Source organism: Gekko japonicus, unplaced genomic scaffold (assembly GCF_001447785.1).
Source record: "Gekko japonicus isolate JY-2015 unplaced genomic scaffold, Gekko_japonicus_V1.1 scaffold2536, whole genome shotgun sequence".
In the NCBI taxonomy this organism is placed as follows: Eukaryota; Metazoa; Chordata; class Lepidosauria; order Squamata; family Gekkonidae; genus Gekko; species Gekko japonicus.
In genome coordinates this window covers 51,977-67,928 of record NW_015173752.1, presented here as the reverse complement: position 1 = coordinate 67,928, position 15,952 = coordinate 51,977, and the positions used below count along the sequence as shown (strand labels likewise).

At 48.2% G+C, this 15,952-nt stretch overlaps 2 protein-coding genes across 2 annotated transcripts; both read right to left on the bottom strand.

Annotated features, from left to right (window-relative positions):
- Positions 1–2,943: 2,943 nt before the first annotated feature.
- LOC107120716 (olfactory receptor 12D2-like) lies at positions 2,944–3,882 on the bottom strand. Its single transcript, XM_015423485.1, has one exon. The coding sequence runs from the start codon at positions 3,880–3,882 to the stop codon at positions 2,944–2,946; it is 939 nt and encodes a 312-aa protein (XP_015278971.1).
- Positions 3,883–10,526: 6,644 nt separating this feature from the next.
- LOC107120715 (olfactory receptor 5C1-like) lies at positions 10,527–11,462 on the bottom strand. The gene has a single exon (XM_015423484.1). It carries the CDS (start codon positions 11,460–11,462, stop codon positions 10,527–10,529), a length of 936 nt encoding a protein of 311 aa, XP_015278970.1.
- Between the last annotated feature and the right edge of the window lie 4,490 nt (positions 11,463–15,952).

Below are 15,952 nucleotides of genomic sequence, written 5' to 3'. Positions count from 1 at the left end.
ACTCGCTCACAACTTTAATACCAGTAGCTCACAAAGTAGAATTTTTGCTCACGGGACTCCACGGCTTAGAGGGAGCCTTGCTCGGCTCCATCCCCAAATCTCCAGGAATGTCTCAACCTGAATCTGGCCGACCCTATCCCCCCCTCGGGTGTCCTATGCTGGACAGCCAACACCTGTATCTCATAGGAGTTCTGCGCTACGGCTTCTAATGCTTGGCATGTTTTCTTTCCTCCCTCCCGAGACTGCTGCCCACAATGGTTCATGGCTGCTCTTGGGATGTTGTTAGCCTTGTTGTCTCAGAGAGAGATGCGTTCTCCGTAGGTGACTCTAGGGACCTGGAAGTCAACAAGGGTGACCTCTTGGGGCTTCCCATAAGATCTTTGCCGCCTGGGGATTGACCAGAGAGTCTCAGCGAGACCAATGAAGCCAAGATGCTCAGTCACTCTAGTTCAGGAGGGATTACTTTCTTGAACTTTCTCCAGTCACTGGGAAAAAACCCTAAGGGTTGCAACTGTGTCTTGATATGGGAGGGGAATAAATATCGAACAGGGTTCTGGCTCTGGATAGCTTCAGAATTTATTTAAAATGTTTATTAGCCATCTTTCTACCATGTGGGTCTCAAGGCAGCTGAAAATGTATATTAAAAAGCAGTCATAAGCCACATAAATGACAATAGTTTAAAATCTGAGTTCGGGCTGACAATGAATTAAAAAAAACCTAAATCAGTTCAAATGCAGTCCTAAATAAAATCATCACTTTCTGCCCCCTGAAGACTGACAGTGAGGGAATCAGAAGCACTTCCCCAGGAAGGTTGTTTCAGAATTGAGAGGACGCCACCAGAGAGGCCCCGTTGTGTGTGCCCACCAGATGAGCTTCTTTGATTGGTGGGACAGTTAGGAGGGCCTCTTCCCACAATCCTATTTCCTGGGTAGAATGTGTGGGGGAAGACCGTCCTTCATATTCACTAGTCCCAAGTCATCTTGGGCTTTAAAGTACAAAAACAGTACTTTGAATTGGACTAGGCCAGGGGTGGCCAAACTTGCTTAACGTAAGAGCCACACAAAATAAATGCCAGATGTTTGAGAGCTGCAAGACATGAACAAATATTACACACACGTTTTTATTGAAAATATGCACATTTATATGATATTTATTTGTCCAGTTATATTTATTTGTTTACTAATGATATTTATTTGTCAGAGAGCGAGAGAGAGAGAGGTGGAAAGAAAGCAAATAGATTGGGGGGGAGGGGGAGAGGTGGAAAGAAAATAACTTTAAATGCATCTTCCAAGACCCCCCACGCCAGCCGGCTTGGCTTGTAGAAGGAATTTAAAGAGACAAGTGCCTTCTCCAAGCCGGCTGGTTGGGGGCTTTGAGAACGTATTTAAAGTTAAAGTTGCTTTCTTTCTCTGCTCCCCCCCACCTCAAGCCTACCCAGGGAGGGGAACACTGGGTGGGGAAGGGAAGACCGACCGGGAAGGCATGCCTCCCCTTTGCTTCCCCAGCTGCCCTTCCGGGAGCCACACAATATGTCACTAGGTAGTGGATCAGTAGCCACTAATTGCTGTAGTATGAGGGTCACATGCTCCCAGTAGCTGGGCCCGACCAGCAGTCTAGCTGCAGTGTTCTTCAGTAGCTGCAGCTTCTGAACAGTCTTCAAGAGTCATCCCAAGCACAGTGCGTTGCAGTAGTCTAGGCTAGATGTAACTAAGACATGGATCAATGTGGCCAGATCTGACTGCACTAGGCACATGCACAGCTGATACACCAGCTGAAACTGGGCAAAAGCACTCTGAGCCACCGCTGTATCAAACAACACTTCCAAGCTGCAAACCTGACTTTTCAAGGGGAGTATAACCCCATCCAAGACAGGAGAGCCCTGAAGTACCTGGTCTGCCTTTCTACTAACCCAGAGAACCTCTATCTTGTCAGGATTAAGTTTCAGCTTGTTCCCCTTCTTCCAGCCTGTTACTGTCTCCAAGCACCAGTTCAGAACATTGAACGCATCCTTGGAATTACTTGGAAAAGAAAGGCAGAAGGTACATTCACTACTTGATCTCCTCTCCTCCCCACAACAGACACCCTGTGAGGCAGATGGGGCTAGAGAGAACTCTTTCAAGGACTGCTCTTGAGAGAACAGTTCTGAGAGAACTTGTCTTGTAACTGACCCAAGGTCACCCAGCTGGCTGCATGTGGAGGAGTGGGGAAGCAAACCTGGTTCTCCCAGAATAGAGTCGGCACTCCTAACCACTACACCAAACTGGCTCTCAAGAAAGAGGGAGAGGAGAAGATAGAAAGCTAGCTGTGAATTGGCTGGAAAGTGAATCCCCTTTGAGGGGTAGGGCCACTTTAGGGTTTTAATTGACAGCACTTTAGGGTTTTAATTGACAGGCAGGGGGGCTTTTGGTGGGGGGTGGGGTGCAGTTTGGCGCCCCTGAGGGCCGGCGCGCCCTAGGCAAGCACCTAGTTCGCCTAGCGGGTGAGCCGGCCCTGGGTGGAGTTTGAGATGGTGACATCACTTCCTCCTTGCCCTTTGAGGCGTTTCCCTAGGGTAAAGACCATAGATATTGGGACATTCCTAGAGCATAACCTGGAAGTGACACCACTTCCATGTGGAGGGAGAGGGTCACCAGCCATGACATCACTTCCGGTTGACACTGGAAGAACCTCCCCCTACTTCTATGGTGTTTTCCATAGAGATTAGGAAAAATTCCTAGAGTGCCACTATCAACAGCACCCCCCTTCCCATTTTTCTCCCACCACCAAAATAAGAAAGGGCAGGAGACTTGAGAGTCAGGGGGCAAAAGTTTGTCTGCTGTGACCAGGCAAATAGGCAGGCGCCCTATTGGCTACTCTGAGGCAAAAGAACCTCACAGAAAGCAAACTAAGTTACGACCAAGTCACTGTATTGGTACAATATTCTGACATCTCCCCCATACCCTTTTAACCTCTCTGACAGCGGGCATTCCCGCTGATAGCCCTCCTCAGGGCAGCCTTAACATCCTTATTACGCAGGGTGTAAATCAGCGGGTTCAGGACGGGCGTGACCGCTGTGTAAAGCACCGTCACAGCTCTGTCCGTTTCCAGGGAGCTTTCTGAATGGGGGCGCAGGTACATGGCCCCAGCGCAGCCGTAATGGAGAGCCACCACGGTGAGGTGGGCCCCGCAAGTCGAAAAGGTACGCCGGAGGCCTTCTGCTGAGCGCATGGCCACCACGGCCCGTAGGATGAGACCATAGGACATTAAGGTTAAGGCAAAACAGCCCATGATAATGGAGCCGGTCACGCCAAGTAACAAGGCCTGGTTGATCCCTGTATCTGAGCAGGAGAGGGCCAGGAGCGGAGATATATCGCAGAAGAAGTGCTCCACCCGGTTGTCTTGGCAGAAGGAGAGGCGGGACATCATTACAGCGTGGAGAAGAGAGTGGAAGAAGCCGGCTGTCCACACAGAAGTGGCTAAAGTCCATCTCAGCTGGCGGCTCATCAGGATAGGGTAGCGGAGCGGGCGGCAGATGGCCAGGTAGCGGTCGTAGCCCATGATGGCTAGAAGCATGGCCTCGGTGCTGCCCAGGAAATGGAAGAAGAACATCTGGGAGATGCAGCTGGCATAGGGGATGTGGTTGCTGTGAGACACCAGCCCCATGAACATCTTGGGCACGGTGGTGGAGAAGTAGAAGATGTCAATGAAAGCCAGGTTGCCGATGAAGAAGTACATGGGCGTCTGGAGGTGTGGGTCCCACAGGGTGACTGTTGCGACCACTAAGTTCCCGCCGATGTTGGCTATGTACAAGAGCAGAAAGAGGCCAAAGAGGGGTCCGTAGAGCTCACGGGCATCTGACACTCCGATCAAGATGAATTCAGTGACTGACGTTCTGTTCGGCATCAGCCTGGGAACCTTGGAAGCGGAAGAAGAGATGAGGTGGCTGTGGTTGGACACTGAATCAAAAGCTGGACACGTTTTCAAATCACAGTTGTGTTCTAGGGAATGAGACAGGGCTGCCAGCTCCGGGTTGGGACATACCTGGAGATTTGGGGGGGTGGAGCCTGAGGAGGGCGGGGCTTCAGTGGGGTTCGATGCCATAAAACCCAACTTCCAAAGCGGCCATTTTCTCCAGGGGAACTGACCTCTGTTGCCTGGAGGTCAGTTGTAATAGTGGGAGAATTCCAGCCACCCCCTGGAGGCTAAAGCCAAAAATGAGAGATCACGGGAGGAAGTGGAATTCCAGAACACCACATCAATAAATATAAGTTGCAAAAACTTTTACTGTAGTAATTCTGCAGAAACTTTTCTCCTACGTGAAGACCTTGGGTTCTGTTATCAGAGAGTCAACATGGAATGTTTCCTCCAAGAGTTAATAAGTAGTGATTGATAAGAACTGGGATTACTACACGCTCAGATAAAGCAAATATTGTGAAACGAGTTGTTCATTGCGCAGTATTCGTTGGCATGTGAGCGATGACAGAACCTCACAGAGGAAAGTTTTCTACGGGATTACTACAGTAAATGTTTTTGCAATTTATCGTTATTGACTCTGTTATTTTTGTCACGGATGTTGTTTTTGGAATCCCACCACCTGGAGGTTGGCAGCCCTAGAATGAGAGCCTGTGTGGCAGAGTGGTTACTGTGCTGGATTAGAAGGAGTGAGACCTTGGTTCAAATCCCCACTCAGACATGAAGCCATTGGGTCAGCAGAGGCCAGTCACTCTCTTTCTCGGTGTAAACTACCTCACAGGGTTGTTGAGAAGGTAAAATGGAAGGAGAAGACCCATCCTGACCTTCTTGAGGGCAGTGGTGGAAAGTGCCTTTGTTGTGAGAAAATTAAAATAGTTGGTTCAGAAAATTTAAACCCCATTTATACAGATAATTTCATAAATAAATCATAGTCTTTTTCTCTCCTCTATTTCTGTAACTTTCCAAACAGCTAGCAGCACATGGCTCCCAACATGATTTTTGCTAGGCCTTTGTCTCAAGAGATATCTTTCCTCCATCTTACACAGGAACCAACATCTGCATTACATTGTTCATGAACCTAAAGAATTTGGAAACATTTAGACCTAAAGAGATTAGTATGCACTTGCCATTAAGTCAAGGAAGCCAGAATAATTGCAATACTAAAGGCTTGCCCACATGCAGAAACCCACATCTCACCTCCAGCCAGCACACAGTGCCTGACTGTCTGACCTGAGTCAAGGGAACAAAGAACATCCTGAAATTGTAACATGTTTGTCTTTGTCATTTAGACATTTGAATGCTTGGGGAAAACATACCCTAGGGTACAGAGACCTTTCCATTTGGGGGGCCCCATCGAAGAAGAATCTGTTGAAACACGCAATTTTTGCCTAGGAGTCGTGTTGCTTGCTTTGATGCTTGCTGAATCACTTTGTGTGGAAAACACCTGAGGTGTTCTGAACCACCTCCAATGAGTAGGAGGAAAGCCAGGATTGGCTCTTTACTTTGAGGAAATGACAAAAGAAGGAGGAGGAGGAGGATTTATACCCCGCCCTTCACTCAGAGTCTCAGAGCGGCTTACAATCTCCTTCCCTTCCTCTGCCCTCAACAGACACCCTGTGAGGTAGGTGGGGCTGAGAGAGCTCTGAGAGAACTGTGACTGACCCAAGGTCACCCTGCTGGCTTCATGTGGAGGAGTGAGGAATCCAACCCGGTTCTCCAGATTAGAGTCTACCGCTTTTAACCACTACACCAAAACAAGCATTCTAACTCTGAGCCACTGTCCCCCTCCCAGTACTGTCCTGGAAATTGTGGTAGGATTTAAGAACACAACTCTCTACTAGTGCATCTGGGATGCACAAGATCCCACCTGCTTCTTATCTGAACTCGGGGAAAGCAGCTCTCACTGCCAACTGCTGAATACAGCTTTCCTCCACTCATTTGGCTGCTCAGTTAAAGAATGAACATCTGACTTAGGAGCAACTGTTCACCTTGTAGGATCTGGGCGTCCTCCTCTTCAGGATGTGAAGAGATGATTTGGGCTCCCCAAGGCGGTGCGTCCTCTTCAAAACAGCAGAGCAGGAACAAGGAGCAGGAGGTCAGCTCATCTGCTCATAGCTCGGTGGAAGGGGAGGTATTTCTTCCCTGGTTGACTATGACGTCATAGCGCTGAACCACTTTGCATCTGGGAATGCGTCTCAGGGGAACAGGGAAGCCACTTTGGCAGCTCCAATTAGATGGAGGAACTAATGAGCAATTTCATTTTAAGTTGATGGGCATTTAGGGATGATGTAGACTTGTCCAGCAAAAAAAAAAACCAAAAGGCCACCTGAGACCCTCTTTCACCCGCCCTCCTTCTAGACCAGTCTTTCCTGTCACTGCTACTTATTTGTCCAGTAGAGCTAGATTCAAGTCCTTAGAGACCAACAAGATTGGTTGGAAGAGAAGGCCTAGATGCAGCCTCAAGCCTCAGCCTCCAAGGGCGATGGGGTTGCAAACAAGTCAGTGAGATAGACAGGCAAACTGTGGGTTTTCTTCCTGTTTACTCTCTCTATATATACTTTGATGCAAACTGATAGATTACAGAGGAACTTCCTTCCTTCCTTCCTTCCTTCTTCCCTAGGGTTGCCAAGTCCATCTTCCACCCCCAGCGGGGGACTTTGGGGGCGTTCCTGGAGAGGGCGGGGCATCCCGACATGATGATGTCACGTTGGGGACGTCCGCCACCCCCCGCCCGTGCATCGGATCTCCAGAAACGGCAGTTCCCTGCACTTAAAGGAGCCGGCGTTTCCGTTTTAAATGCAGGAGCCGCTGTTTCCCCTTTAAGCGCAGCTGCGTTTCCCTTTTAAGAGCACGAAGCTGGCATTTCCCTGCAAGCTTGCGGAGATCAGGCTTGGGAGGAAACACGGGTTCCACACACTTAAAGGGAGAGGCTGTGGGGGGTGGCTGTGGGGGACCCCTGGCAAACCGGGGGGTTTGGCAACCCTATTCTTCCCTCCCTTCCTCGTTCCCTCCTTCCTTTCTCCCTTCCTTCCTCCATTCCCCTCCCTCCTTCCCTTCTCTTGTACACACATCCACGATGGAGGCCGGGTGTCCTTCTGCACCCGGACCCATCCAAGGTAGTTTAGATTAGTTCTGTCTCTAGCTCTTAAGCTTCACTATCTAGAATGTCGTTCCTTTAAAAAGGACTAATATTAGTCTTGAAACTGAAAAGTGGCTCTGTGTAACTTTCATTGTGACTGAGGAAGTGTGCGTGCACACAAAAGCTCATACCTTGAATCAAACTTTGTTGGTCTTAAAGGTGCCACTGGACTCAGACTTTGCTCGGCTGCTTCAGACCAACATGGCTACCACTAGATTCTGGGTAACTTTGTAGCTCTGCCAGCACACTGAGAACAAAGGGCTTCTGCTGCGTGTAGCCAAGGTGCACGTTGCTAAGTTGAGAAGGGATACTGGGCTAACCAGTTACTCCTGACAAGATGGGGGGGTATCAGCTTTCCAGTGTCAAAGTTTGGTGTAGCAGTTAGGAGCGCGGACTCTGATCTGGGAGAACCAGTTTTGATTCCCCACTCCTCCACATGCAGCTGCTGGTGTGACCTTGGGTCAGTCACAAGTTCTCTCAGAGCTTTTTCCTCTCAAGAGCAGTTCTCGTGAGAGCTCTCTCAGCCCCACCAACATCACTGTGAGCTAGCTCACACTAACTCAGGTTAGAGGGAACACTGCTCACACAGGGTATCTGTGGTGGGGAGGGGAAGGGGAAGAGATTGAAAGCTGCTCTGAGACTCCTTTCGGTAGTGAAGGGCGGGGTATAAATCCAGTCTCTTCTTTTCTTCTTCTTCTACTAGATAAATAGCTCTCCTACTGCGGACCAACCTGGCTGCCCTCCTGAAAATAAATTATTATTATTATTATTAATAATAATAATAATAATAATAATGATAATGATGATGATGATGATGATGATGATGATGATGATGATGATGATGATGATGATGATGATGATGATGTCCTAGATCCCCTTTAGATGAGATTTGATTCCCCAGGGTGGTTCACAGCACAGTTTAATACTAAATAACATAAAGTCCATAATAATTAAAACAGCAAATAAAAGAAGCTAGTCTCTCTTATCCACTCCCCTGTCAGCAGCACCAACACCGAGTGCAGACCACTATAGCAGCAACCCCTCTGTTTAAATTGAAGGACCTATGAAATAGGTACATCTTTAAACCTGAATGGAAGTCCATCAGAGGTGTGGTCAATCTTGCCTCCTGGGGAAGGGTATTCCATAGATGGGGGGGGCAGAAAAGACCCTCCTCTGGTTTCCAGCCAACTGAACCATGGTTAATTAATTAATTGATTATCGTACGGCAGTGGGTGTAGTATAGCCAGGAGATCCGTAGATTGTCTGGCAGCCTGAAACTCTAGCTCTTTTTGTGGTTTATTTGGGGGGCTGAGAGAGCTGTGGCTGACCCAAGGTTACCCAGCTGGGTTCAAGGGAAGGCGTGGGGAATCGAACCCGGTTCTCCAGATTAGAGTCTGCCACTCTTAACCACTGCACCAGACTGGCTCTCTGAACTGTGGTTAAGACTCTTAAGATGTGAGATCCGCACAAGTTACTTTCATGGGGAAGAACTGTGATAAAGGCTCTTCTTCCCTATCAAGGCAACTTGTGCGGATCTCACATCTTGCTCTGGACAGCAGCCCTGGATTAACCATCAAGCCAGACATAAACCAGACATAGAGTGATGTAATATCGAATTGACCAATAGGGGGAGCAAAACACATGAGGAACCCATGAAGCAACAAGCAAGGAAAGGGACAGCAACACCTGGCAAAGGATACTGCATGTTAAGCGGAGGGGAAGGTAGGATTGAGACACTGAGCTGCAGCAGAAACTCAGTGCAGAAGAACCCTGTATCTGGTTATTCCTATAGAACAGCTACAGTGCATGCACAGCTGGCAATGTTGATGACCTAAACACGCAGTGAAAAGGAGATGGGAAGGAAATATGTGTAGATTTTAATATGCTGATTTTTAAAAAAAGAATCTATGACAGTGCCGTCCTAAGGAGAGTCATGCCTTTCAAAGCCCATTCACTTCAATTGACTTAGAGATTTATAACTCTGCTCAGGATTGCAGTATGAAATGCCTCCAAACGAAGGAAAAAAACAGGGATCATACTTTGCCACATACAGGTAATATCAGAAAAATAGGAACAGTTGGAGCTTTGAAATGTTATATTTTATTGCACTGTCTTTACATTGTGTGGAGGATTGCTACAATATTTTCTTAGATCCAAGAAATAACCAACAAGTGAAATAAAACACTAATACATAAGGCGAAATTAAAAATGGAGGAGACAGGAAAAGATTCAGGATTTTTCTAGTGCTTTTGCAGGATGCTTCACAAAAGGACTTTTTCTTTTGCAGATGCAGCTGTCTGGGTTGCTTTATTAGAGAGGAGAATGGGATGTGGGAGTGGAGAATGTTAACCCTTTGCTGCTTTTTCCTCACTGTGAAATTTCCGCAGTGTGGGGTGGAACAGCTCAGGGCTGGCTTTTTCCCTGCGGGAAAGGGGTCAGGGGAAGGGTGTAAAGTTTCCTTCTCTATCCCACATCTTTTTAAAAATTTATTTGGTTCAATGTCTATCCTGCCCTTCCCACGAATGGGCTCAGGGAAGGTTCAAAGGACAATAAAACCAGAGATTAAAACTATAAAACTTAATCCTTAAATGATGGTGATCAGACTGCCTCACAACTATTATTGTGATCCCCCAGTGTTAGTCAATTTAAAGCAGAGAGGGCTAAATCCCACAGGGCAGGGGTGTCAAACATGCGGCCCAGGGGTCGGATCAGGCCCCCAGAGGGCTTCTATCAGCCCCCCACGGGACTGGCTGTCTCCGCTGTCTCCTGCTTCTTCCTCCAGTTCTGCTGCTGCGTCATAGCTTGCTTTCCCAGACTCACTCAATCGCTCAGGAGAGATAGATAAGCTTCTGCTCCCTGCACTGGGCTGAGGCTCCTCCCCCTCCCAGATTACTACAGCACAGGCATTTTGGTGCAATAATTCAGTGCAAGAAGTGTCAGTTATCAGAGACTGTTAAATAAACAAAATATTGCAAGGATGTGAATGTTTCAATCATGTTTTTAAGTAAAAAAAAAATCTTTGTCTTTGTGTCATTTGTAAAGTTTATACCTCTGCTACCTGGCATTACACTTTATGACACACGTGGCCCGGCCTGACAAAGTCCAATTTATGTCAAATCCAGCCCTCCATGAGTTTGACACCCCTGCCATAAGGGATCCCGGATGGTAAACACCCAACCTCAGTTAAGGCAGGCGGGTTATCATTCTGAGCCTCGAAAATAGAAGACCATGATCGATAGTAGCAGATGGTAACAGCATGGTAGCAGGAGGGGCCAGATGATATTTGACATCCGCTGCCTCAACCAAAAGCCTTATGGAAGAGCTCTGTCTTACAGGTGTCCTCCTGGATAAAGCAATCCCATCTGCTAGATTTTGAAAAGAGAAGGGCTCTGTGTGCGGAGCTGAAGCACTTCATCCTCCTCCGTTCACGTTCTGCTCAGAAGCAGCAGGCCCGGCATCTCTCTTTACCAAATCTCCTCCGGACCGCTTGCTTCACGTCAGCGTTACGGAGGCTGTAGATGGCCGGATTGAGGGTGGGAATGACCACAGTGTAGAAGACGGATGCCATCTTGTCGGTCTGGGGGGCGTAGGTGCCGTCAGGCCGCAGGTACATGAAAATGAGGGTGCCGTACAGCACCCCCACAGCTGTCAGGTGGGAGCCACAGGTGGATACAGCTCTTTGAGACCCCGCCCGCCCCACCGTACAAAGGATCATTCCATAGGAAGCCATAATGGCCACCAGGGTGACGCTCTGGATCGCCCCGCAGACGGCCAAGAGCAGGAGCTGGTTCAGGTCTGTGTTGGCGCAGGCCAAAGCCAGCACCGGAGGGATGTCACAAAAAAAATGGTCCAGAGTGCGGGCGCCACAGAAGGGCAGGCGGAAGGCCATGCTGGAGTGGATGGCTCCGGAGGCTGCCCCTGCTGCGTAGGATACCACCACTAGGAGGCGACAGAGGCGCTGCGGCATGGCCGTTCCGTAGTGGAGAGGGCGGCAGATGGCTGCGTAGCGGTCATAAGCCATGGCAGCCAGGAGGCAGCACTCTGCATCTGAGGCAGCTGCGAAGAAGAACATCTGAAGGGCGCAAGCTGGGATGGGAGTGGTGTCGTGACCTTTCAAGAGGCCCGAGAGCATCTTGGGGGCCACGGTGCAGCAGGAGCACAAGTCCATCAGGGCCAGGTGGCTCAGGAAGTAGTACATGGGCATGTGCAAGGACCGCTCGGCCCGGATCAGAATGGCCAAGCAGAGGTTCCCCACCAGTCCAAGGAGGTAGATGGGTAGGAAGATGCTGAAGAGGAGAAGCTGGATGTCACGCCGGGAAGTGAAGCCCAGGAGGATGAACTCTGTCACCCGAGTGCTGTTGGGACGTGCCATTGGATCTGTTAGAAGGAGAAACCAGGTGAAAATCGTACCATCCCACCGTCACATATGAGACAAGTGAGTCCCAAATATTGTTTGACTCTCCTTGTCCCAAATATTGTTTGACTCTCCGTGTCCTGCGGGATCTCTTGCAGTTCCATAGGGCCTGCAAGACAGAGCTCTTCCACCAGGCTTTCAACTAAGGAGCTGCCACCACTATAGAGTCCTGGCCCTTGGTTTTGACATCTAGCCTGTGCTGCCCTTGTATCAGGAAGACCATGAGCAGAATGACTGTTAGACCTCTGTGCACACTCTTAAAGTAAGCCATCTCAAACAACTAATTAATCATCACCAGCACTTTATGAATTTGTATTAGTTATAACTCGAACAGTTTTTAGATGATTTTAGGTGGATTTTAATTGTTATTTATGTATTGACTGTGAGTTGCCCTGAGCCTGCTTTGCGGGGAGGGTGGGGTACAAATCAAATGAATAAATAATAAAATAAAATAAATATTACTCGGTAAGGGTTCACCATTCTGCTCCATCAAGGAGGAAGGGATAGCGGTCGCCATTTCAGGAAGGATTCTGATTGGCAACACTCTCCCTATTCCTCTACAGCACTAGACCACATGTACCTGAAAGATGAAGCACAGATCTTTCGGTGCCCAGAATAATACTTTCAATACCCTCACTGAAAGGGCATGTTCCCCACCCATCACTTGATAACAGATAGCCAGTATTGGGTAATGGAGTTGGCCACTTTCAAACCCCCACTCTGCCACAAAGTTCACTAGGTGATCTCAGGCCAATCATTCTCTCTCAGTCCAAGCTACCTCACAGGGTTGTAATGGGGACAAAATGGACTCGAGAGAGACATGGGCTGTGGTCACACTGGAGGCTTGCCGCGATCTGGGTGCACCTCTAATTGCACCGGTTTAAAGTGTTGTGGTTGGTCCAGAGTTGTGACAAAGAGGCAGGCAACGGCAGGCCACCTCTCTTAGTCTCTTGCCTCGAAAACCCTACAAGTTCACCATAAGTAGGCTGTGACTTGATAGCATTTTCTGTCACCAGCTTCCAAAAGACAGAGGCATCTGTGGTTAGTATTGTTTACTCAGACTGGCAGCAGCTCTCCAGGGTCTCCAAGGTCTTTCACATCACCCATTACCTGTTCCTTTAAAATGGAGATGCCGGGGAGTGAACCTGGGACCTTCTGCATGCTAAGCAGATGCTCAGCCACTGAGCAATGGCCCCCTCTTTCAGGCATATGGTCATGGGTCTTCATTAGGTACCGTCCAGCAAACTATGCCTCCCCCAGCACAACAATTTATCTTACGGGGCTGCTGTAACAATGACAATTATAATGGATTTAAAGTGCCTCAACCACTTAGAAGCAAGTTCATCTTCCTTTCTGCTCAGTTTCCAGACCAGCTTTCTCCACATGGCCTTCAGGATCTTTCTGTGGCCATACAGATGAAATATATTTATTTGCTCAGCTAGTACCCTCCATATCACAAGGTGCAACCACAAGGAGCATATAGTCTACATTTTGATAAGGGCAAAGGAGAAGGAGATGAATGGGCATCAATAAGCTTATGTGTTCTTGACGTTAATGTCCACTGGGGGGTGACAATGAATAAGGATTAAGCTTCACCGAGCCCTGACCTGAAATTCATCTAATCTTGGAAGCTAAGCAGTAGTTTATTATTAGTATTTGAATTAGTAATATTTTGGATTGGTATTAGTTAGTAGTTGGGTGGGAGGCTACCAAGGAAGTCCAGAGTTGGCAACACAGAGACAGGCAATGGCCTCTCTGTTTGTCTCTTGCCTTGAAAACCCTATGGGACCACCATAAGTTGGGTGTGATGGCACTTCCCACTACTGCCAACCTTCTCGGAAAAGGTGGGTTTTGATGAGGAATTTGAAGGAACAGAAGAAGAAGAAGAGATTGGATTTATACCCCGATCTTCACTACCAAAAGGAGTCTCAGAGTAGCTTACAAACTCCTTTCCCATCCCCTCCCCAGAACAGACACCCTGTGAGGTAGGTGGGGCTAAGAGAGCTCTTGACAGAAACTGCTCTTTTTCAAGAACAGCTGTGTCAGAACTATGGCTTGCCCAAGGTCATCCAGCAGGTGCAAGTGGAGGAGTGGGGAATCAAACACGGTTCTCCCAGATTAGAGTTCGCGCACTTAACCACTACACCAAACTGGCTCTCCTGGTGGCACCTCGTAAGTTTCTGGGGACATTGGAGAATGAGTCTTTTAAGGGAGCAGAAGGCTTTCAGTCAGTTGAGGGTGATGGAGCTGGAAGAACAGAGGGACAGACTGGAAAACAAAATAGGACAAGGAATACTCATGGAGAGCTTTGAAGGCAAGTAGAAAGAGACTGTACTGGCTGCAGAAAGGGATTGGAAGAAGGTCAATGTGTAATCCGAGCGGTGAAGGATTTTGGCAACAAAAATCTGAGTAGAAATTAATCTCTCCCATCCGGATCAATGCTCCCTCTAAGCTGTGGAGTCTTGTGAGCAAAAATTCTACTTTGTGAGCTGCTGGCATTAAAGTTGTGAGTGAGCGATTTGGCTGCTGCATCAATTAGTTTGCTCTGGAGCCATCCCTTCCTGAGCTAAGACAAAAACGTGTGAGCTGGAGGCTAAAAAACTGTGAGCTAGCTCACGCTAACTCAGCTTAGAGGGAACAGTGATCCAGATCCATCACAAGCACAAAATGCATGGACAGAACATGTATTTGATATAAGGAGAGGGGTTCCTCAGAATATTCACACTCCTGCCTTCCCTTCCACGGCATTTTCTTAAAGTGAAACAGCCCCGGCAGGAAGTTATTTGCTTAACTTTGGACTGCGCGTGCCTGGAGCCCTCCATGTGCAGCTCCAATGCCATGCAAATAACTCCTGGCTGGGGCAGTTTAGACTCTGGGAAATGCCATGGAAGGGAAGGCAGGAGCCTCTCCTCCTTCAATGCTGCAGTTCTAAGTAGAATAGGGCTCTTGTGGACTTTAAAAATGCCTTCCCCCGACTCCTGTGTGACTGCAGGTCCGGGGACCCTCAACCCCACTTACCAAATAATATAACATATAGCTTAGCTCTTACCTCCTAGATAGGTGAGCACAGCATTAGGGTTTAAGGACACTCCTCGCATCACAATTCCAGCAGGAAACACTGGTGATACATTGAGGTTTCCTACGACAAACACGTAAAGCGTGGCTTTCATAGGGACATTTACGGGCATCTTTTAACATCCAGTTTTACATCCTGAACCAGAGCTCTCAAACATGGGCATATACTTGCATGACGTCCTCACTTTACATGTTTGCTTCAGGGGATACCCTGTAATGCTTGCACTCCCCACAGCAATGGTAATATAAAGACCTGTCCTTTATCTCGGTGATACTTTAAAAGTATTAGTACAGGTTCCCCTTGCTCAAAAGCCCGTCGAATCTGACTCTAGGGATGCGGTGCTCATCTCCGTTTCCATGTGCAGCTCCAATGCCATGCAAATAACTCCTGGCTGGGGCAGTTTAGACTCTGGGAAATGCCATGGAAGGGAAGGCAGGAGCCTCTCCTCCTCCAATGCTGCAGTTCTAAGTAGAATAGGGCTCTTGTGGACTTTAAAAATGCCTTCCCCCGACTGCTGTGTGACTGCAGGTCCGGGGACCCTCAACCCCACTTACCAAATAATATAACATATAGCTTAGCTCTTACCTCCTAGATAGGTGAGCACAGCATTAGGGTTTAAGGACACTCCTCGCATCACAATTCCAGCAGGAAACACTGGTGATACATTGAGGTTTCCTACGACAAACACGTAAAGCGTGGCTTTCATAGGGACATTTACGGGCATCTTTTAACATCCAGTTTTACATCCTGAATCAGAGCTCTCAAACATGGGCATATATTTGCATGACGTCCCCACTTTACATGTTTGCTTCAGGGGATACCCTGTAATGCTTGCATTCCCCACAGCAATGGTAATATAAAGACATGTCCTTTATCTCGGTGATACTTTAAAAGTATTAGTACAGGTTTCCCTTGCTCAAAAGCCAGTTGAATCTGACTCTAGGGATGCGGTGCTCATCTCCGTTTCCAAGCCAGCGATGTCCAAAGACATTTCTGTGGTCATGTGGCCGGCACGACTAGACGCCAAAGCACACGGAATGCTGTTACCTTCCCACCGAAGTGGTACCTATTTACCTACTTGCAATTTCTTGCTTTCTAACTGCTAGGTTGACAGGAGCTGGGGCCAGAGATGGGAGCTCACTCCATCTTGCGGCACTCCGGTCTTGAACCGCTGAACTACCAACCTCCAGTCTGCAAGTGGTTAAGACCTCAGCGTCTTAACCACTTGAGCCACCACAGCCCCACTTTATAGTATTACCGGGCTCTAAACTCCTGTAAAGTGGCATGGGATATTGAGGGTCCAAGTTCGAATTAAGAAATCATTTCATTGCAGATGATGACTTGGTAGATGTTTCTCTCTCGGGTTCCTCTA

What these genes read in the sequence shown, in the direction of transcription:
- LOC107120716 (XM_015423485.1), bottom strand. Translation starts at nt 3,882, where the DNA reads ATGCCGAACAGAACGTCAGTCACTGAATTCATCTTGATCGGAGTGTCA.
- LOC107120715 (XM_015423484.1), bottom strand. Translation starts at nt 11,462, where the DNA reads ATGGCACGTCCCAACAGCACTCGGGTGACAGAGTTCATCCTCCTGGGC.